Below are 23914 nucleotides of genomic sequence, written 5' to 3'. Positions count from 1 at the left end.
CCAGAATTCTTCCGTCCTCTCTCCTGCTGCAGTTCGCCGAAGCGGGCGCCCGGACACAAAAGACGTGCCATGCACCTCCACACCCGGCGATAACCAGTTCTTTTGGTTCCTCTGGCACCCTCCCACGCTAAGCTGAAGTGACCGCGCTGTCACGAATGTCTAGTACGCGGCGTTGCCACTGCCGCCAGTGGCGCTAACAGCCAACATTGCGACCTCGGCGGAGTTCGGTTATCTGCAATATAATATTATTACTGCTGCTAGAGGGGTTGGTAATAATTCTATAAAAAATTATTGTAAATATTAACATAGGACTCACAAGCCGCCGTAGTTTTTTTTTATATCTCGTGTCAATGTTTTCACGCTCAGTTTTCACAAGAATGCGTAGCTGTGGCATAGCCATCGCAAACCGACTTGAAACCAAGCCAATGTCGCTTGGTCGCAATCCCGGATGTGCGGGGCAGCGTTGCCAGATGGTGAAATACGGCACCAGATTGTGAAAATCTGGTGAAATTCGGGGGCTACTGGTGTTGAGGTACCAATACGGCTACACCAGACAATATCTGGTGAAAACTGGTGAAAAAAGCGTATTGTTTCCTTGAACTAGACTGTTTTATTTCTTGAATGAAAGCTTTTTCAGCACATAAACACCAAAAGCCGCTGGACTGTCTGAGCATGCGTGTTCTAATGTGCTTGATAAGTATATTGGGTTTTCACTATACTGCTTGAAAGTAACGAAAGCTCAAATGGTGCATTTTGTATTTCAAATACACCACAATGAACCACAACCTCTGAATTTTTTAACGGAGGGCGTGTACCCAAAAGCGTCCTGAGGTTCCCTCTCTAAATGGTTACAGCTACATAAGTTTTGTATGGCATGTTTATTATAAAAACAATAGTGCAATGTTAAATCCTCACAACTAAAGAGAAATTTACGTTGTACCAGGTCTTGTGTTTCAATATAGGTGAAAAAGCATAGCGACAACTGAATTGGATGCGCAGTAACCTGCTCTGCGAGCGTGCCCATAGAACATGGAATAAGGGTTCCTTAGACAGGTACTGCGATGTATATGAATACGAAGTAATATTTCACTTCTTTTGAAACTACTTTGCCAAATTAATAATATAGGTAACTGAGTAACACTCTTCGATTTTTAATTATGAGATGATCAAATCACCCCCTGGGTAGGCTAGATGGATTGCCATAAGCAACCAAAACGCTATATCAAAAGGCTGTGTTTTTGAGAATTGCATGCACAGAAGACGTGAAGGATCCAAAACAATGTAATAGTGGCTGTATTTAGTGCTGGTGAAATCTGGTGAAATTTGGGCCAGGGGATGGTGTCGATGGGTATTTTCAATCTGGCAACGCTGGTGCGGGGTCCGGCGTGGTGCGGTCGTGCGGTCGTTCTCGCTGTTCTGTGCAAATTTATAGCTTTCCTCGTGTTGTTGGCGATTTATGTGCCGTGTGCGAATCTTTTCAACCAGCATCGAAGGTCAGACATTGCAGTGCAGCTGGCGATACATCGAATTTATGGAAGGAAAAGCCATCGTATGCGCTCTTCTACCGCCGGTGAACATCCTTTGTGTGTCGTGTTGTGTTTGTGCGCTGTGATCGTACGGTGAAGAAGCTTGCGAAGTGAGGTGTTACCATCCCTGTTAGCCACGCTTTGGAATCCGTCAATTTCACCACGCTGGGAGCCCCGCTGGGAGCGACGTTGTTATAAGGTAAGTTCATTCTTTCCGAGCGCTCCTGTGCAGTGCGCGTCAGGCTTGTCAAGGGCAAGCGAGCACGCGGCTTCGGAGCATGCTGGCGACATCTGCTGATAGCTGCTGGGTTAGAGATAGCTTGCCTTTGCGCGTGCGTGGATCTCGGACAGGCCCTGGCCGGTCGTCGTTCAGCTTTGGCCTCTAAAATTTGGAGACACCACCACCCGCAACGGGTGCTTCTTTTCTTCGTGCCAGCCGTGAGCGGTGACGCCGGAGATCAGTGCGTAATTTGACGCGGTGCATTATCACCCCAGGGACTTACGTAATCGCACAACAGGTTCGACCGAAATCCCTGCAGTGAATTCTTGTTGCGTGCTTTCCGTTTGGTGCGCTTGAGATGCAGAAGATTGGCGCTCGTTGCTTTATGCGATTACGTAACTGCCTGCGATAAACGCGTCAAACGGCGCGTCTATCTGGCCTGTCACCGCTCATGGCTGGCACTGGGGAAGACCAGTGCCCCTCGTGGGTGGTGGCGTCTGCAAATAACAGTGGCCCTGCGAAATGACGACCGGCCCGACCCTGTCCGAGATCCGCGCACGCGCAATGGCAAGCTATTTCTAACCCAGCAGTTATCAGCAGATGTCGCCAGCACGCTCCGGAGCCGTGCGCTCGCTTGCCCTAGACAAGCCTGACGCACACTGTACATTTCATCATGACAAATGTTGTGCAGACCTTCCTGAATGGCGATACTCACGACTTGGTTATTTGTCGGTATATGAACAGTGTTTTTATTCCCGCCGTCTCCAGATCGACCTAAAGGGTATGATTTCACTTCAGCCTTGCAAAAATACTGTACGTAAGTGTAACAAATTGAAGGGGGAGGCTATTGTACCGGCACACAACATTTTGACATCAATCAGTGTTTTATTGTCTTCCGCGCTGCTGTATTGCTTTCGCGTGTTCTATATTTGTATGTATCTTAAGCTAAAGATCTAACAAAACCTTTGAAGGCAATTGACGAATGAATAAAATCCCAGATGCAGTGCCGCTACACAACGGAGCAGCAGCCATGAATTACCTAGTACGAAGTGTCATAAAAAAAGAAAGAACACCATGATGAAGATAAATAAAATGTTTGACGAACGAAGTTAACGAAAATGAAAAAAAAATGAAAGAGGTTGAATCGAACAAGTGCCTGTCGGATCAATAACAAACGCACGAATACTGTGCCATGCAAACACACCTGACAGCGCTAGGCTGAGAGGCAGATCTACCAGTCACAAACAGGATAGTGTGTTCAACCAGTTAGGAGACATGGCGGTAAAATATACTTGCAAGCTAAAGTGCTGGCAGCCAGCAATATATTTGCGTATTAATTTGAACGATTGCTTGGAGAAAGAGCGTTCCCTGAGTGCAGAGCAGTGACAAATGTGGCCTAAACCGTACTTCATCCCAGATAAAAAATAATGCCCAAGAATATAACAAATTCATTGATTGCTTTTGGAAAATAGAGACTATGTATCCGCAGAAGGTAGGGTTTAAACCCAAAACATCTTTACACAAGTCTGATGTGTTACCTCGGCACCCTAAAGGCAAGCAGACACTTTGGCTTTAAAACCAATGCAGAAAAAAACCTGCTGCGTTAGTAGTAGTTGGAAACAGACTGCACACTGTTGTCATATATTAGTCTTTTACCACTAAGTGCCAATTCTCTCCATGTATCTTTTCGTGAATTTCTCATTTGCCAATTTTTGTCACAGGTGCTAGGCAGCTTGCGCTAGAACATGCACAGGCGTCAAACTTTCAAACTGATGAATACCAGTTTTGACTTAAGCACTTGCTCGACTTGCTAGCATAAATTGAAATTTGCCATTGCTTCTAATCACAACCTGCTGACTGCCTTTCTCGGAGCAGTTTTGAATAAGTTGGGCTGAATGTGGTGTGAGTAATAGCAAAATCACTGAATAACATTTTGGCTGAATGTGGCATCAGACGTGCCACTGACTGATGCTACACCGGCATTGCGCGAGGGCTTAGTCAATCTGTTTTGACAGATGTTCTGCCTCTAGGAATTACCCAAATGATTGGTCGGCATGGTATCACTATACTGTTTTAGTGCTGCTAGTGTATAGAAAATCTCGCCTAGCAAAGGGATACAAGCTTTTAAATTATTTCTCATTTACAGAAACTGATGTTTTTCCCCTCACCAAACAAAACTGTTTCGTGTTCTCCTTGTGTGTAAACTGGCATTAGACGGCCTTGTTATACTGGTATACCCCTCTGGCATTGTTATGATGAAGGCAAAAATGTGGATATACCCATGTCTCATATGATCCCTTTAAGCTGCTGCTTAGTGCTACTTGTTTGGTAAACGTACTGCAAGGCACACACCATACTTCAGCGTTACAAGAGTGTAAAAGACGCGAAATTCAAGTTATGTATTTTTCCTGTCACGTTCTTTTTGCCACGTTTTTTTTCCATCACGGTTCATGTATTTGTTTCCACTAGTCGGTAAGCACAAAGTATTATGTGCTCATCCATTCATAAAGCCATTTGCGATGATTGCTTGATGTAGTAACTTTAGATTACAGTACCATCTGATCCTAGTTTTTTTTAATCAAGGCTTGTTTTGTAAACAAGTTCATGCAAGTTGACAATTTTCGAATTTTGTTTTACGAGATTTCAAGCATTAAAATTTCAAAAAATAAAATCCACAGGTTGACAGGTATGCTTTTGCACAGGTTTGGGGTTTCTCCTGTCAGGTAGTGGCTCTACCAGTCTTTATAGGCCTATTTGGATTTCTTTTGGGCCTGAAAGATGTGGAAGACACGATTACGGACCAATGCGGGTGATTTTTTGGCTCCCTGCTGCCTTGAAACATAGTCGTTCCTGTAGATTTCAGGCGCCTTAATGCGGAAGGCATTCAACTAAAGGCATTCCACTCCCTACCAATTGTAGAATTAATTGATGCGGTTAGCTTGGCTTACGGCATTAAAATCTGAGGAAAGCTTATACATTTGTTGAACTGCTATCTCCCTGCTTTCCAAACATACAAGCCAGGTAACTTTTAAAATAGCCAGGTACTTAAACCAGCATGCTTAATGAGAAGGGATGCAATCATCATTTCGTACTTGACTGGTGCAAACAAACAAGTCTGTTTCTTGTATTTTGCAGGCTACACAGTCAAGTAGGCAAGTGGACCCTGCGAGGCTCCAGCCCTCCCGTGATGCTTTCGTGAGCAATAAAGCAAGCTTTGCCATGCAACACCTCACTATTTCGCCTGCTCATTGGACACCTTGACGACAGTTTTTAGAATGTTTTTGCAATATTGAAGCAGACTTAGTATATATTTAGTACAGTTAACTGAACTTTACTATGCAATTGTTGAAATAACTTGACAAAAAACTAACAGGAAATCAAACGGGCTGTCTTGAATATGCTCAGTAGGTTTTCATTTGACATTTCTCAACAGGAACTCAACAGGAGAATGAATAGAGAGTCAACACAGACTCAACTGGAACTCAACAGACTTTTCTCAATAGACTTTCAAGTGACACGTCACAACAGGAACTCAACAGGGAAAGTGTATTGAGACTCAACAGAAAGTCAATTGAAAATCAACAGACATGTTGACTATAGTCAATAGACTTTCAATTGAAACTCAGCGTTGAGTTTCAATTGAAACGCGGCGGCCAATTTTCAACGAGAACTCAATACAAAATTTCTATTCAAAGTCAATTGACTGTCAACACAATGTACTGAGTAAAGTCAATTGATTTTCAATTCAATCTCAATAACCATTTTTGTAAGGGCCTTTCACCTCCTGCCTCTTCCCTCCAAGACTGGCTCGCGCCGCCGGAGGGAACAGACGGAGCGGCCATGGTGGCGAGCTTTGATAGCTCACGCTCGTCAGGTTCTGCCGTCTGCATTGATTTTTTTCCCTTTCAGAACCCCGTACTTTGGGGGTCTTTTTTTTTTGTTTTTGTGTGAAATGTCCCCTGTCCTTTAAGGCGGCACCACTTTGAATCTCTACGTGCAAACCTCTCCGGTTAATCGCTGAACACAAGCTTGGCGCTCTCTGTGGTGTCGTGTGAGAGCTGTCGTCATATGTCGCAAAGTGGGCTTCTGGATACACATCGATTCACGTCGCTATAAAAGAGCTGAAGCTTCTATTTTAAGGACGACATCCACTAAGCCTTATTTTCTTTTTCAGCGCGTCTTTACTTTTTAAAAAAGAAAATCTGTTCCTCTTACCTGGCAAGACGTAATAATTTACGACTACGATCATTGCGTTTCGAGGAGAAATTCCGTCGAACTCGAAGTTTTGACTTAGTTCCATAAAGTCGTTTCCCTTTTGACCGGCTCCGCTCTGACAAAATCAATGTGTCAAGACGCTCATTTACACCGGTATTTTTATAGTACAGTCCTATACAAACGGCCGCACCGGTCTCGCATCAGACATGCAGGGATTATGCTGCACTAATCAGATTACATCTCCGTTAGTGAGTGCTGTAACTGAATGTTTATTTACTCGCTAATTTTAACCCATTAGCGCTCACTCTGAAACAACAATACATTAAGCGAGGGTGCGTTCACACTTGCGGTACGGCACGCGTTTGCGACGCGTTTGATGGCGCACTGACCTGGTGCCGCCTTCGTGACACTATACATCTCGTTCGCACACGCTTCGCAATCTCGTTACTCGCCGTCAGCGTGAACGAGCACTACAGTGTGTTCCTTACGACAGCGCCGGCCGAAATACTAAGTTTTGTACCAGCGAAGTTGCAGGAAAATTGGATAAACGAAAGTGCGGTGTATTTGGCCTTATGTACTAACAGTGTACGACGGAAAGCCTTGACCGCAGCTTTAAACCTTTCCTCAAACGGGGACTTCACGGTGCCTGGCGTCAACAAAGACTACCATGCATGCGCGGCATGTATTGCACCGTCTGTCATTGGACACTGGACACCATCTGTCATCAGCTAACCTATCCAACAACCGCACAACGATCTTCCGTTAAACTTTTCAACAAACTCCGTCTTCGCGGGATAAGACGGCGACCATCAGTTATGTTGCCCGGAAGAAACTAGCTGCCGACACCTCCTTTGAGCACTTCGCTTTTGGCAATATTCCGAAGGCAAAACCAATGGTTAGTTGGTGTAGCATCATAAAGGGTTAACAGCGCACAAACACGACGACACAAGGAAGAGAAGACAGGACAAGCGCTGAGAAGTCGAAAGGAAGTTCACAAGGATGGCTTGGTGGACTTGTTGGTTGGCCAACTAGCCCACCAAGCCATCCTTGTGAACTTCATTTCGACTTCTCAGCGCTTGTCCTGTCTTCTCTTCCTTGTGTCGTCGTGTTTGTGCGCTGTTAACCCTCAATGGTTAGATTTTGATCTAGATTTAGAAAAAAGAAAGTCACCAACTTTGCACTTTGTTGAAGTTCGGCCTTCGCCGCAACAATTCACGGGCTCCTTTAGCAGCAAGGAGCAGTCCTTCCGCGGTCGTGAGCATAGCTGCGTTGAACGGCCGCGCAAGCACGGTACGGAACCGGAAGTGCACACGTACGCAGTCACCTATATTCAAGTTCGGATATACGGTCGCGGCAACACGACAAATTAGCTGCCTTGTTTAAGAAAAAGATAGCTTAAGATTATCGTGTCGCTTCTCAAAATAGGCTTAATATCACTGTATTGTTTGCGACTACAAGATTCTGTCGTCACGACAGCCAGCTTTGCTACTACAGCATTTTTGTCGTAGTTCTGTTGTAACGACAGACGTCATGACAGCTGGCTATGTCACGACAGCATGATGGCTGTTGTGGCGACAGGTAGTTCTGTTGTGACTACAGGAATGTTTGTCGTTGAGAAAATTGACTCTCTCGTTACGACAGAAATGCGTGTCGTAACAACAGATGGCTTTTTCGTAACGACAGGACTTCTGTCGTAACTACAAAAAATTTTGTCGTACGACAGGAATTCTTGTTGGGTTCCTGTCGTATTCCTGTTGTCATTTTCGACTGGGAGGTGATACGGTTTTATTACGCATTCAAGGAAGGTAACGACTAATGATATTAATTCGCATCAAATATGAAATTTTGCCGCCTATACAGCAAATGAACTTCTACGTAGAAGAAAACCACGGCCCTTACAGGAGCACTGACACGAAATTTCAAAGCTTAGATAGCTATGCAAAAAGCTTACTTTGTATATGAAAATATCTCCCAGGAAGTTTCAGAGGTAACCGCTCAGTATAGCACATTTCAAATCAATTCTAATCTTTACATGCACGAAAAAGCCCACAGCGGATAGCCTTTCGACATCGGCATCAGCAATACGCGTTGAGGTCCTTGTTATGGTCCCCGTCCCAAAATGCCGACGTCTAGGGCTCCCGCGACGTAGCCAAGGCGTTGGCGCGCGCTGCTCCGCCTTGTGTAACACGTCACAGTTTTAGGATTGACGTCATCCTCAGTCTAGCGCGTGCGTCCAGACCGGCCGTGGAACAGGGACGTCAAGAGCGCCGTCCTGTCATGGCAGCCGGCTCGGTGTTCGTTTCGTCGAAATGGAAACTGACACGAATAGACAAGGCTGTATATAGTTACTTACTCTGCAATCGGCCATTTCAAGTGTCGTTCTGTGATTACTGGGCTGGTAGGCATCCGTAGAACCGAGAAAACGTAGCACCAAGATTTCGTGTCACTGATCCTAGGGGCCATGAAGACAAAGTGCAAGTTCGGTTCATTAAAAAAGACTGCTTTGTCCCGATAATAATGAAGCCAACTTTATCGCAAACCTCAGACAAGTAATCGAGGCATTAAAGAAAAGATACGAAGCAATAGCGGCTGCCCAGCCACTTCCCGACGACGTCTGTATGACGTCACAGAATCTTGTTTGTACGATTGGCGGCCGCGGCACAAGCCACCGCCAGGAAAAATGACTGGGTGGTGGTGGTTCTGTGGGATCTGCAGGCGGAGTTAGCCTGGCTGGATATGCCGGCAGTTGCTCCGCCCGAGTTTTTCCTAATTAGTCTATGTTAGGGTCCTTTCACCACGGCTTCGCCTGTTCCGTCTCCTGAAGAAAGCCTAGTAGAAGGCGCGACACGTCTCTGCGCAGCATCCAATCGACCCCTTAGGAAGACGATGTGGTCCAGAGTGCTGTGTGGGGCTGCCAACTTTCGAATTGCTGAGAGCATTGCAGTCCGCTCGATATCATGCTCTGGGCAACGCATTACATTGGGGTGTACGTGCCCTATCACTGCACATGACGAACACAGAGGCGATCGCATGAGGCCCACCTTGAATAGCCATGCTGGGGTCTTCGCTGAGCCCGTTCAGATGCGGTACGGCAATGTTGCCTCCGATCTCGTAAGTCCCTTTGTGACGCAAGACTGGTCATATATGGATCTCCCAAGGACTGGAAATGTTCGACGACTGTTCGCCTGAAGTCATTCCAGTAATCGGCGGAAACCTTAACAGTCGGTGCTAATTGCAGCGCGTTCCGTGCCAACTGATCAGCGGCCTCATTGCCCTTGACGCCAACATGGGATGGAATCCGTTGAAACTGCACATTAAAACCCTTGCTGCTGAGTTATTGCACAATGCGTAAGGAACGGTGACAGACCCTTTTTGTGGGAATCCCATTCTGCAATAGTTGTAGTGCTTCTCTTGAATCAGTCAGAATTACAACTTCCTGCGACTTATATGACTTAAGTTTCCTCAAAACAGCCGCGATGGCAATGCACTCGGATTCGGTGGAGGACACCACATGATCCAGGCGTGCTGCCCAGGAAACCTGGTTATCAGGAATGACATACGCCGCTGCACTAACCCCTCTGTACGGATGGACTGAGCCATCCGTAAAAAATTGAAGGGGATTGGGGTAAGAGTTTTTCAAATGTCCAAGAGCCGGCTGCTTCCACTGGCGTATTTCGCTTGAATCTCACGTGAGGAACGTACATGTAGCTGACACTGAAGGCTCTCGTAAGACCGTGGCGGCATTGAGATGGGAAGTTTCCCCGGCCACTGATATGAGCGCCTCGAAGCGTTGCATAGGAAAGGGCTGAGGACAGCGATTGGAGTTCCTCAGGAAGCGGCGAACGAGAAGGTCATACGGGAGAGCCAGTCTGCTACACTCCGCTTGATGGCGTCACATGGATTACTGACGCAGATAATGCGTCTAGGGGAAGCCAATGATCGAAGAGCATTAATAAGGCGGCTTCGAACAAGGACGGCCTCTCCCGCGCACACTGCTCTTAACACTCTGAGAAAAATGACTGGGCGATCGAAGTGTGTCCTACAGTTCCGTTTGATGGCGTCACTTGAATGCGAACGTGCAATTAAAAAACTGATAAAAATGTTTTTAGTACTGGCCCATAATACATACACCACCCCTGCCCATATTACGTCACCTTGGCGCAAAATTTATAAATTGTTAAAATATTTAAAAAAAGCGCCTATCGAGGCGGGAGAGGAGCTCCGTGAGTTACCGAAGGCTATTTCTTTCAAATTGAGCAATTCTGTATTTTGTCTTCATGGCCCCTTTAATCCAGCCTTGTGAGCGCCTGCTGTTGTAGGACATATTCATCGTCGCCACCATCGTCGCCATCGTTGCTGTCGTCGACATCAAAGCCAAGAGCGGTATACAATGGGCCTCATAAGGCGCGTGCGGAAATTTATCGTGACAAGTTGCGAGCGCCCGGAAAGTATACGACTCGACTTAGTCGCAATCTAGAGGCGCTGCTCGTTCCCAACATACTGAACACAACTACTGCTTCGGGCCATATTGCGAGGATGCGTTTATTAAAATAGCCCTTATTTAACGCGAAAGTTTTTACGCGGCGTCGCTCTCATTTTGGCACTGAAAGAAATGTTGACCGCTATATTTCGAGCCGACCGCTTAAAGGAGCCACGAGGACGAGTTACGACCGCGTTTAAATTGAGAAAAACTTGTCATTCAGCAAATATTTTTATAGCCGACAAAAACGCGAGAAATATGGAAAAACATTTAAATTTCGCGCCATACGGCGCCAGCAGTGACGCAGTAGGAGTATCAGTGATGCAATGGAAGGAAACACTGAAAACAGTTATCAGTGTGGTAACCACACGTTAGCATTGAACTTCTACGATGAAATGGAACTGGATGCCGCACTAATCGTCCAGTCACGTTTTCTCGCGGTCGATCAGGCCGACGGCCACAAATCGCACAAGCAGGATTCTGTGACTTCATTGACACGTCGCCGGAGAGTGGCTGGGGGTCGCCACTGCTTCACTGTTCTCCCCAGCATCTAGAATCTTTGTTTGAAGGTCGCGGTGAAGTCAGTGCAACTATTATCGGGAGACGAAGCAGTCTCTTTAACGAACCAAACTTGTATTTTGTCTTTGTGAACCCATACAGACGTAATTTCCTGCAGGATGTGCCGATATACGGTGCAGTTAAAACGTCGGTTAAGGGACTCGGAACAATGTGAAAGCACGATTGTGGTAAAATGAGACCTCTGCACGCATCAATCAGAGTGCTGTTTGGATATACTGCTATATTTTTTCAATCAGAGCGCTGTTTGCATATATACAGCTGTATTATTTCCGGAATCGTTTGGTTGCTAAATCATTCCTGTATCCTAAGTAAAAAATTAAAAAAAAAAACATCCAGAGTATCATTATTATTATTATTATAATAATCACCATCATCATTACCGTCGTAATAAGCAAGGTAGTTGTCATATTTTACAACCTTTGCGCGTCATCGTCGAAGTCGCCTGTCGACGGTGCCGTCATCTTATAGGGACCCGTATACAAACCGCAAATTCTAACTTTTAGCCCGGAGTAAAATGTTATCGCTTTATAACGTCTACCATCTACACTAGAATCAAAGCAGATATTCTGTAACTCCCTGTGCCCTTTTTTTTTTTTTGTTAATGTTTTTAATCATCAGAGGTTGAACTAGGAACATCGACCTATATGTTTAACGCCACGTTATATTTCCGTATAAACGCGGATGAGGTCTTCATTTCGGCGCCCGAGACGACAATATCGATGCCATTGTTTACGAAACCGAGCGGGAGTCTGTTGTACCAGCCTCCAATCAATGCTGTGCTTTTTGCACAACCTGTCTTCTTATTTCAATCGATACTAGCACAGCACAGCGTTTTCTCGAAAGAGAAGATTGATAAGGCCCCAGATGACACGACAATCAATACCCTTCGAGACGGGGTAGGCGGCCCTCTTCCGCATTTAATTAAAACGCCACAAGTCGGCTTTCCTGTTACCGCCGAAATTGACCGGTGTTCCCACCGGATGACGTCGACGAGCGTGCCAGCACTCTGCGGCACGAGTTGCGGCACGCGAGGGACCCAACGGGGCGCAGCGGCGCAGACGTGTACGGTGAAGCGCCGTGCATGTTTTGCCCGGCATGCTTCGTTGTACTTTTTTAAAGCGAAGCTTCAGTGATGCCGTCGTACGCCCGAAGGAAAGCCCACTTTCTCTGACCACGACGATGAATGATCGTGGGTGAAGTGAAAGAAAAACACGCTTCCCGAGGCAGGAATCGAACCCGGGTCCCTCGCTTTCGAAGCCGGCGTCTACCCGATTGCTCCATCTCGACATGGTCGAAGCGACGGCCCAGCAGCACGTACCGATTCTCGCCGTACGCCCCAAGCCCAAAGCGTTAGGCCTACACACTCCACGCCCGAGAGTTGCTCTGGCTATTCTGAAAAAGTGGTGCGTGCCTGCAGAGTTGCACATACTCGCAGTGTGGGATTGACCAGCCAAAAAATCCATCACGAGAAAATTTCGAGTTCGGCCATCGTCGTCGTTACACGTAGGGGTCATGATTTTTTATCCCTTTACCGACTATGGTTGATTCTTGATTCTTCTCTCTCTCTCTCTTTTTTGCGGGGGGGGGGGGGGGGGTTTCGCAGGAAGCTTTGATGCAACAGGGCACTCTTGGATTTCCAGATTATTTTATGATTACCGCGTTTGCACGATTATAACACGCATTTTTGTAATGAAAATAGGCGTTCAAGAATATCTGCGCATTACAGTCGGACTCAAAACTCAAGAACCTCAAAACCGGAACCGCCTACTAGAAACTGAAACGAAGCGGCTCGATTAAGAATGGAGGCTTCGTTTAAACTCAAAGTAATCATCTGGGCGGGAATGGAAGGGAGCAGGGCAGCGTCTCGTGCATAAGGTATCCCGAAGTCGGGCATTCGCGATTAGCGAAAACAAACGGAACACATTTTTAGCTTTACGGAATTTACGGAAGGGCCTTAGCTGCCCAGAGCGTGTGCAGATTTAGGTTAGATTACATGCTTTGTGCAATTTTTAGGCACCTCTTAAGGACACGGCGTGTTCGTGGTAGAATCGCCGTCAATATATTTTTGTGGATTCGGGCTGTTGAATTATACTTCGGGTGGTTCGTTTTCGGGTAAAACCCGATTATACCTTAATTGTACACCCCGCACATGTTTGAGGAGAATCGGGTTAAACCCGATGGACCTTTTCCAAGTGTCGATCTGCACAATCGTTCGCTAACTTGCTGGAAGCAAGCCCCACAAACACAGCTCATTAAGTACTGGCATAACTCTACCGCTGGCTACCGAAGGCTGGCAAACGCTGCGCTGGCATTGTTGCGCCTAGCTAATGGAAGCTGTGATGTCGAGAGAACGTTCCCCCGCCTGAGATGCGTTCAACGATCGGGCAGGTCTCGAATGGAGACCGACATGTGGCGCATGCAGATGATAATGCATGTAAACAAGGATGTGTAAAAAATCGATGGCCAGTTTTTCTTAAATAAAATGCTTTATTTCTCAGAGGTTATGACTGCTGTTTACTGTCATCATTACTGACCCATCTAAACACCATATTTCAGAGAGTATTTGCTAGAAAACCCTGATGTTCCCCCGGATTACCAGCTTGAAACAAACACCAATTTTGACGCGTTGGAGTTAAGAAGCTCGTAATACCTTCTGATAAAATAAATTTAGTGTATTACTTAGTACAGATCTCTAGATTTAACCAAAAAAACCCCAATTTCGGAATCTTTTTAAAGAAAAAAAAAACGATTTCTCCCCCATTATCAGTTGGAAAAATGACCTCTTTTACCCCACGATTTAAAGAAATATAAAACCCGAAGACGAACAACCCTAATTATACTGCGCTTTAATATCGGGGGCGCGTTAGAATCGTGAAAATACGGTATACGTCTTCCAAGCGATGCAAACACTCTAAGCACGAATATAGTAAGTAATTAACGTCCTCGTCACTGGTTGTTCACTCGCCTGAATTATTCCACACACTCTACTAGGGACATGCGGAAACTCTACTACAGAGGACTGTCAGTCTACATTCTGAAGGCTGTTATTTTATGCTTACGACAGACGACTCTTTTAGCCCTTTATTACCTCTTTCTGTCAGCTGGCCAATGCCGAACGGCGTTTCGGTCGCAATAAACTAAGTATGCATTGTTATTTTATTAAATAACTCACCTAAAGCCTGGTCGACCAAAATGCAGTCACAGATTATTGGTTGCTGAATTATTTGCCGAGCGAATAGTCTATGAACGAACGGTTAATTAATTACAGACAGACAGACAGACATGTTATTGGAAAACGAACTAGTGGACAAAGTGGCCACAGCTGTTGCTCTCGCAAAGAGTTGGATAGCTTCTCTCACATAGCGCGTCACAGCTCAACACGCTCGCCGGCGCCCTCTCAACGCTAGCAGCGGAGCTCTCTTGCTAATGGAGGCAACCCCGCAGAGCTTCCCGGGAATGCGACGCAGAGACCTGGGTAGCAGCAGTAAGCCACACACGAGCGCAAGGGAGATTGCTGCCAGGACCCCGTCTGTTTCGCGAAACGCCCGCTAAAGGCTGGGGCAGCGGCGGTTCGCGCTCCAAAAGGCGTCAGTGAATGATGAAGTGGAGGTTGACACGAGGAGAGAAAAGTGAACGCGGGTATAGGAATCTCGAAAAGGTAAAAGGCTCGCTTGCTGTTTGTTTTTACCTTCGCGCAGGCCCGGCTGTTTATGCACGGCGGACGAGGTAAATTCAATCTAAGGACATGCGTGAGTAGTGGTGTATGCTAATGCGGCGGGCGGCCCCCTTTCCGTCTTCCCTTCTTTCTTCACCTCTCCGAGACGCCAGCGGGACAACAACTTACACAGCCGGGAAACAGGCGCGCGACGTGTGCCCACCTGTGAGAGCGTGTAAATGACTGAGCGGACTTGGCACGCGAGCGGACGCTGTCGACACGCGTGTCTGCGATGCAAACAAAGGCGGCCTCAACGCAGCGAGAAAAAAAAAGGGGGACGTTGCCTGACCTCGTTATCGTGCTGAAGGTTTTTAAGTTTATAACCGACGTTTTGGTCTCACTGCGCACTTTTCCAGTTTCCACTAGACAAGTAAGGTCCGACATCCTCCTTCCCCGAGAAGGGTGCTGAAAGAGAAGTGTGGCGTCATTGCTGACGTCACCAAATAGTGCAGCACGATGTGGTGATGTCAGCAGTGACGCCGCACTGCCGGGTACTACCAAGTGGTACGTGACAGACTGCAAGCACACGTATAAGCGATGCAAAACGGGCCGGTGTTAAACTCGGTAATAAGTATGAAATATATGTAATAATGTTGAGAAGACTGAGAACCCGTGTTACGCGATTGTTGTAGCTAGTAGGGCGGCTGCTGCGGGCATCGCGAGTTTGCTATTCAGCGAGTACATACGCGCTTATTTATAAAACAATTCGTAAAGCCGCGTTTACAAAATACGCTTGCCGCGTTGCAATCGCTGGACTGATTTGCCCGCTGCAGAAAGCTGATCGACCACCCCCTGTCTTTTCTAGATTTCTCCCCCTCCCCTCTTCCATCCTCTCTGTCGATGCTGGAACGGATGCCGAACACGCAAGAGTCGGCTACAGAAACACGAAGGATTTCGAGAAACACTCCATCAAGGATGGGGTAATGAAGAAAACGCGGTGCAGCACAAGTGTTTTGTTTACGCACAATTTAGCCACTTTTAACGATCCGACTGGAGGCATTGGCCAGACGAAGGGAAACAAGAAAGCGGGACCGAGAAGTGAAGGCGGCGCTTTCGAAGAAAGACCGAAACAATAAAAAAAACGGTCATGGAAACCACTCAGTGCCTAGGTATTGTGAGTAAACGTTCGGGCACTCCGTTTCGCTAAAGCGCATCCGAGCTTTGTGTCTCTTGCCGCGCTCGTTGGGAGAAGCTCTGCATCCAGACGAGAGAGGAGCTTGCACTGGCGATATTTGGATGGCGCAGGAATGGATGAAAGCTCCGGCCCGGTATAGTCCCTCTAACGCCACCGCCGTGACGTGGTTATTTATCAGCCGTTTCGGGAGCTCCTTGTGCGTACTGCAGCGCCACCGCGCGTGAGTCGCGCTGAAAGACGTGAAGTGGATGCCCCTTCAGCACTGAACTTTATCAAAAACAATCAAAAACCGGGACACGCAAACCGGCGGGCGGCTAAGCCTTTGATAGGAACAGGAGCCCGGTCAGTGCCTCCAAAAAGAATTTGGCCCTTCTCATGACCGATGGCCGAGAACAGACGCTAACTTTGGCCGAGCGCCAACCGTTAAATTTCGAAGCTGTTGACAAGGCATGAAGCAAGAGCAGTCGCCGAAACGTCTGCGATTTTCGGTTCCTGCGAAGAACAAGTGTGCAAAAGATTTTGGAAAGAGAAGTAGAGAACGAAAGAGTTGGGAAATCAAATTCAAATTTAAGTTCAAATTGATTTTATTTTGCATTTTTATACGTGGGTGAAAATGCAGGTAGAGGGGACGAAATCTGAGTTTATGTCAGCTTGACAGGGCCCCATCCCCCTTAACGAAGAAAGAAGTGAAGGGTGGATGAAGGAACACCTAGTTAAGCCAAAGCAATGAGGAATATTTTGACGTCAAACATTCGAATCCGTTCAGTACTTGCCCACACTTTTTGTAATCGATGATGATCATCCCACCATCAGGCCATTCACGTCCACAGCATGACGAAACACTCTCCATCAAATGAACTTGATATCTACAGGAGATACATGGTAGAAGAGAAGAAGGAGAGAGAGAGAGAGAGAGAGAGAGAGAGAGAGAGAGAGAGAGAGAGAGAGAGAGAGAGAGAGAGAGAGAGAGAGAGAGAGAGAGAGAGAGAGAGAGAGAGAGAGAGAGAGAGAGAGAGAGAGAGAGAGAGAGAGAGAGATAACTTCTTTAATAGCAAAAAAAAATTGCGGCGTGATGTCCTCATTTCAGGACCTCATTCGTGCGTGATACCCTTCCGGCGTAGTCTGCAACATCAGTGTAGACCGTGCGGTCCGTAATGTCGTTGGTCTTTCTGATAGCCAGAGAACAAACTGCTCGCGCCTAAATGTCTTCATCGTCCCTACTTGACGATGATTCTAGTGCGGCGCAGCCAGTAGCGGTCCCAGTGATCGGTTTTGGGGGGGGCGATTTTTTTTTTGGAGGGGGGGGGGGGGGCGAGGCGAATAAAAATCGCTCTCCTCCTTGCGCCAATTTTGCGGAGGGGGTGATAACCATGGAGGCGTGTGCGCGTATACGGTGCAACCCCCGCTGGGATTTAACCTCGCGCAAGTGGAATGCTTAAAAAAAACTAAAAATAAGAAACTGAGGACCTCTTTGGGGGGGGCGACTGCCCCCTTCGCCCCCCCCTTGGGACCGCCACTGGGCGCAGCACATCGAGCGTCCTCTTTGCAGTGCATGTAATAAATGTCCCCTAGCAACGACTGCACGCCTGCGACACTGGTTCTCACGTTTCAGCTTCCAGTCCCCGGTGCTTTATGCGGTATCGGCGATGTCGACGTGGGGGACTGGGTCAGCCTCTACGAGCGTGTGAGCGCGCACAACCACTGGGATCCCACTTTGGCCCCTTTAAGTGCTTTCTGAAATTTGTGCTTTCGCTGTGGGCCCTCAAACAAACCAACAGCCTAGATCCATTCTTCTATCTACCGCCTCGGATAAGTTTGCACCAACGAGACGCCCGGGCCTATATATCTCCAGCTCAGGCAAAGCAACTGCGCTGGGTATTTTTTTAATATAGTTTACGGACATTCTTGACCTCGTCACAGTTGAACTTTCGCCCAGAGCTTTGCCGTTCAAATGCAGATATACGAGTGATGCCCGACCCGTTCACCGGCACTCGTGCCTTGCGTCTCACCCTAAACAAACCCCCACCGAGCACGAGGGTGAGAACACGATCGCCAAGAACGTACTGAACCTGCGTGCTTCACCAACACGACGGAGTTCACCCGTCATGTTGGCAAATAAGAAAGAACTGTCCTCTGTAAAGTTGTCTTCGCCGCCGTGAGTAGCTCGTTTCCCTAGAACAAATGATGGCAATAACGATAGCGCAAGCGCTTTTCGAGGCTCCCTCCAATACAGCCTTCTGAACAGCGTAACGCCCACGGCCACACCCAAGACGCCTTCTGATGCATAGCTTTCGCTGTTAAAGGAATGATAGTAGTATTAGAACTTTTTATTGGAAAGGGAAGTTACTGGCCACGATGCGGAAGGAGAGGAGAAAGAAAATTCACGAGCCATTATTCCACCCTGTGAAGGCGAATGAGCAGCGAAGCTTGTGTCCTAGCTATGCGCGGCGTCCACATTACGACGACAGAAGAGAAGGGACATTCAAAATGGAGAACGGCAAGCTGTGAGGATGACACCGCCACCCCGATGAGCCGGAGGAAACTAGATATGCAAGCGCTCAAAACGCCGACAAAGAGAGGGTGGTGCGAACGTGGACATGGCGACGTGGGTCGCACAGCGGGAAGCCTCTGAGAAACCTTTGTGTTCCTGAGACTCTACATACTGGTTTTAAAAATGATGCTTAACGATAACTCATATACTCGAAATACATATCCAAGTGATAAGACGTAAGAACTTGAGGTCCAAATCAATGCTTTGAACGGCGCACGACTTTTATGGTGAACGCGTGCTAGTAGCGCACGCACCACGACGTTCTTTCTCTTACGTCTCGCTCTTTAAAGACGCATGACTTCTTGTTCGCAGACATTAAAAGTACATGGATCCCTAGCCTGATAAGCCTCGCTTAAAACGTAACCGGGACGTTCACCCCAGACACCCCTAATCGCACAATTGAAAACCTGAACGGCGATTGTCGCGTTCAGCTCGTCGCACGCATTGGCCGACGGTAAATCCCGCGCAATCGCTCGCTCTAACGAGATCCACGCAATGGGCTCACGAGCCAGCCGAACAAGACTAGCGCCACGCAAAACCACGGCTGCCCTTCCAGTTTCAAAAAGACCGGCCTAGGCTTGTGTCAGAAACGAACGCAAAGGAAGAAAAAGTTCTCAAGTCTCGAGATGAACGAAACAAAACGTTAAACGCGGCTTACGCCGGAACGAGCGCCCGGGTCTCCTTCTACGCGCGCTGCTATTCCGGTCGTGCGCCTCGCCCGGGCGCATCCATCACGCCGAGAAGAGGAAGAGAGCTGGCCGCGTGGACGCGCACCGCACGGGCTCATCTTTTTCACTTTTAAACGCTGACCTCGGTGCGCGCTGGAAGTTTTTACAAAGGATCGGGCCGGACCGGCAGGCAAGCGCCGCATCTATATTCCTGGCCCGCTCCGCTTTTCTATAATCCGGGCCGCGCGAGCGCGAGGCACGCTTCACCCTCGGCTCTCTCGTGGTCCGCTTTTTTCCCGCCCTTTTCGTATTTGGCGCGCGCGCGGGCTTCGCGGTGGGTCCCGTACACCGTCTCCCCATGTGCCGGATTCGAAGGCTGGTGGCGGAACGTTGTGAGGCCGCTGTCAAACCGCCGCCGTTCGGGAGACGAGCGTGAGAGGATAACCACGAGGTCGAGGGTCAACTGTAGGCTGAAAGTTGGGCAGGAGCGAAAAAAAGGAGGTTTGGGCATGAGATCCCAAGGACTTTCAGGCAGCTTGCGCGTCCGATGTGAAGGGAACGTGCGCGAAGGGCTTTAGAGTTTTGACTGTATACACTATCCTCGAGAGAAGTGGCGGGGGCGCCCCATTTTCTGCTTCTGTACTTCTCATTTCCTGCGCGCTCACTTTTCACGCTAAAGAAACACGTCGTGCATCCTGTATAGCTGTTCACACACCGATTTCGAGTATTTATGCACGCAGGCAAGTGTCGCCAATCTTGAACTTCCTTCAGCCTCTCTCTCTACTCTCTCCATTTCTCTCTCTCTCCCCGTGTGTGTCCGTGCATGTTTATTCTCAATTTACCGCCGAAAAATAATTCTGCTTGAACAATGGTGGCCCCTTACCTTACCGTTGTGTTCGAAAAAAAAAACGTATTCGATCAATTATGGCATTCTTTAAGATGAAAAAGCTACGTCGCCACTCTGCCCACACTGTGATGTGCGAGAAACCCTGCAGCACCTGCTTTGTGCATGTGCTCGATTCAGTGCTCAAAGAGTGTCCCTCGTAGTGGCTTTGCGATTGCCGCTTTCTGTGGACATGCAGCTAAAGGACGTTTTAGGACCATGGGCTTGTCCCAAACGTGCTTTACGGGCTACAAAAGCGCTGATAGAGTACCTGCAACACACAGGTCTAGACCAGTCGCTGTGAATAACTCGCCGTTTCTGTGCGCATCAACTTCTTGAGCATCATCGCCATCATCTTCATCACGTCATCAACTGGCGTAGCAAGTTAGGCATTTTAGCCCAGCTAACATCGCCAGGCTTCATTAAAGATCTCTCTCTCTCCTCTCTCTCTCTCTCTCTCTCTCTCTCTCTCTCTCTCTCTCTCTCTCTCTCTCTCTCTCTCTCTCTCTCTCTCTCTCTCTCTCTCTCTCTCTCTCTCTCTCTCTCTCTCTCTCTCAATACGTGATTGGCTAGCGAACTGGTTGGTGTTAAATTGCTGCGAACTCCCAATTGCTAGTGTCTTTCTCCTGCTTTCTTTTGCCGCAGCGTTTTGTACCGGTTTCACTACGCTGCACTGAATTGGCGTCACGACGATGAAATCACGAACGACAAGTGACATCATAACCAAGAGTTTACTGACGTACGGTCGCAACCTCACGGTTGACGCTGCGTGCGGTGCTGACGAAAGATGGGCTGTTAAATATTTATTGTTCGCTCGTTGTTGTCTAACGGTGTAGAGATAAAAAGCTGCACAGTTGGTGCTAGAGGATGCAAACTTTTCTTTTTTTAATTTTCACCAACTAGCAACATCGTTATCTGTTCCGCCTGTGGTATTTGATCTGATTTGAGTTTTATTTCTTGGCGAAACCAAGGGTAGGCCCGAGACTAAAGGCGCATGTGGCCTGACAGAGGCCTAGCCACCCGATTCACAGCGTCAGCAACAAAAGTGATGTTTACGAATTTAAACGCAATAGCACCATCACAATAATACAATATTACATATATAAGCGCAGTCATAAATAGACTTCCTATGTAATATAGAAAGCATAGGTCTACTAAATAAGTATTGTTTATTTTTTAAACGACACAAATTTAATATATGCGACGTATCCACTTCAATAATGAAAGTACTCAGGCACAGGCCTTGTGTTTTGATAGGCACACCAGACAATACAGTTTCCTTTACGTCGCCGCTACGGTTTACGCTTCACGGTGCCATAGAAACGGGGTGTCCAAATGTGCGCTTTGTTCGGTCCAGCCGCGGATGTGACTGCGTTTGTCATTTCACGCGAAAGATGGCTAAAGTTGTCCAAGGAGACATCGAAGACAGCCCCCGCGAGGTTTCGAGAACTCCATGCAAGGGCGGCAAGCGGTATAAGTAACACAACCGGACCCAACTGCGTAAACCGAACACTGGGCGAAGAGAAAGAAAACACAAGTTCGCTTACGTTGTCGCAGGACGTTGGCCTCCGGAGCTTAGCCGGGGAAGGGGCGTCGCTCGAAGAGGGACCCTGCGTAAACAGAAGGTAATTGCAGGTGCCGCAATAACGCAATAAAGTGCTTCTACATTTATATATATCTTGCAGTACAGCAGTTCTTACAGGCGGGGTGGGAATAAGAGTTTGCTCGCGCGGCCGAAAGTAGCCCGTCATGAGCCAAGCCACCTTCGCAATTAAGATGCGAAGAGCGGACCTGGTGGTCTTCGCTAGCTTTAACTTGGCTTTTCTTAGCTCTGCCCATGTTATCAGTCGATCGGACACTGATTTCTCAACTAGGCGAACACCCGCGCGTCAGAGCCTACGTCATCACTAGGCACAGCCAAACCCCCACGCGCGCCTTCCTACCCGAACGTCTGCGTTGCGAGGCGCGCTCCCCACACCTGCTCGTCGGCTCCTTCCCTCCTTGCCACTTTCCCTCGCACTTGTTGGCATAGCATTTTTCCTCCTCTCCAATTTTCTGCGCCGAGTTTTGAGCGACGCCAGGAACGGATGGAAGTCAAGCTCAAACAGCTCCGCTGTAAATTGTTCAGCACGCAAGAAAGACATGGGAAGCTAAGTGCGGCGTCTATGAGCCTTCTTTGCTCGTTTCAGTTTCCATTAAGCCGTGCGATTACCCCCGGGGCACGCCTTGATTAATAGTTTTTGATTCTGAAAATATACCGTTAGTGCACACAACGTATTCCCTGTTTAAAAGATAGTTTTTTAGAAGAGCTAAGGTAGGGCCAGTTACTCCAAAGCTTTCAAGCTTAAAGAAACAGATAAAGAAACAGATAAAGAAAAATGCCCGCCGGGTGGGATCCGAACCCACGACCTCCAGAATACCGGTCTGGTGCGATGACTACTACGCTACCGGCGAGGCTATTTTCCCCTCCACTTTCTGGGGTACTTATGTTAATGTATTTTTCTTTCCTGCGTTTGGGGTTGTAGCCAGCGCCACTCGGACTACTCGGGGTGAAGAGGACCTTCTTTTCAACCCCCGGGCAGTGACTCGAGTGTCTATATGTCGAAAGTGGTCGACCAGCGTTGAACCCTCTTAAGCTCCCTATGGCACCAAGACTGCCAGATTAGAGGCCCTCGCTATGCATGTAGCGAATCAGAATAGGAAATGAGGGGCTCGTTGAAATAAGACAGAAATAAGGGTTGACAGTCAAGAAAACCTCTGAAAGCAAATGGGAGGATGTGGTAGGTCATTCAAAACAGATAAATAATTTTTAATGACACAAAAAAAGAAAGTGGAGAAAAAATGCCCGCCGGGTGGGATCCCAAATCACGACCTCCAGAATACCGGTCTGGTGCGATAACCACTACGCTACCGGCGGGGCTGTTCCCCCACCACTTTCTCGGGTATTTATGTTAGGGTATTTTTGTTCCCTGCGTTTGGGGGTGGTAGCCAGCGCCACTGGGACTACTCGGGGTGGAGGTGACCTTCTTTTTAACCCCCGGGCCGTGACTCGAGTATATTATGAGATAGCATGGCTCTCCAAGCAATGAAGTAAGGCAAAGCTGCAGGAGATGATGGCTTTACGTCCGATATATTGTGCCTCGGAGGCAACGTTGTCCTAACGAAGCTTTCAACCCTATTATAGCAGTGCTTGAGCTCCCTTAGGGTGCCAAAGAAGTGGAAAAATGCAAATTTAGTTCTCCTACATAAGAAAGGTGATGCCAAAGAGCTTAAAAATTACAGGCCCGTCAGCCTCCTCTCCGTTACCTACAAAGTGCTTACTAAGGCAATTCTTAACCGCATCAGTGCCACTTTGGTCTCTCAACAGCCACGAGAACAGGCAGGTCTCAGAAAAGGTTTCTCAACTTTAGATCATATTCACGCTATCAACCAGGTAATCGAAAAGTTCTCAGAGTATAATGCACCGCTGTATATGGCATTTATAGATTATGAAAAGGCATTTGACTCAGAGCTCGCTTCAGCAGTAATAGACGCGTTACGTGATCACGGCGTCGACGAGGCATACATTGCAATATTCAATGATATATACGACGGATGTACGGGAACAATACGGTTCCATCAAAGAACTTGCAAATTTCCTATAAAAGAGGGGGTCCGGCAAGGGGATACAATATCACCGCAGTTATTTACAGCCTCTCTGGAGGGTGTGTTCAGAAAGCTTAGGTGGAGGAAAACAGGGGTGAGAATTAACGGGGAATATCTGAGCCCCCTACGGTTTGCAGATTACATTGTCCTGTTCAGTCAGAGCATGGACGTATTTGCAGCACATGCATTGCCAATTGCGCTCAGCAAATATGATTTCCGGCTTAAAAATAAACACGGAAAAGTCCAAGGTAATGTCGAATCGGCACGAGTTACGTCACTTCCAGGTAGGCAATGAAG

At 47.6% G+C, this 23914-nt stretch overlaps 1 protein-coding gene and 1 long non-coding RNA gene across 2 annotated transcripts in view; one reads left to right on the top strand and one right to left on the bottom strand.

The window, feature by feature from the left end:
- LOC144163416 (metalloprotease TIKI2-like) overlaps window positions 1-23914 on the bottom strand; it is a gene marked incomplete in the record, with an annotated part of 173637 nt that overhangs the window by 88883 nt on the left and 60840 nt on the right. Inside the window, 1 exon segment of the mRNA XM_077694396.1 lies at window positions 21520-21582. Within this exon segment, the coding sequence (XP_077550522.1) occupies window positions 21520-21582 (63 nt within the window).
- LOC144163412 (uncharacterized) lies at window positions 1275-4971 on the top strand. Its single transcript, XR_013320921.1, has 2 exons — window positions 1275-1725; window positions 4882-4971. It is a non-coding gene; the product is annotated as an uncharacterized LOC144163412 (long non-coding RNA).

This window comes from Haemaphysalis longicornis, unplaced genomic scaffold (genome assembly GCF_048455015.1).
Source record: "Haemaphysalis longicornis isolate Haplotype H1 unplaced genomic scaffold, Haemaphysalis longicornis Haplotype H1 scaffold_12, whole genome shotgun sequence".
NCBI lineage: Eukaryota > Metazoa > Arthropoda > Arachnida > Ixodida > Ixodidae > Haemaphysalis > Haemaphysalis longicornis.
This window is presented reverse-complemented; position numbering and strand designations above follow the sequence as displayed.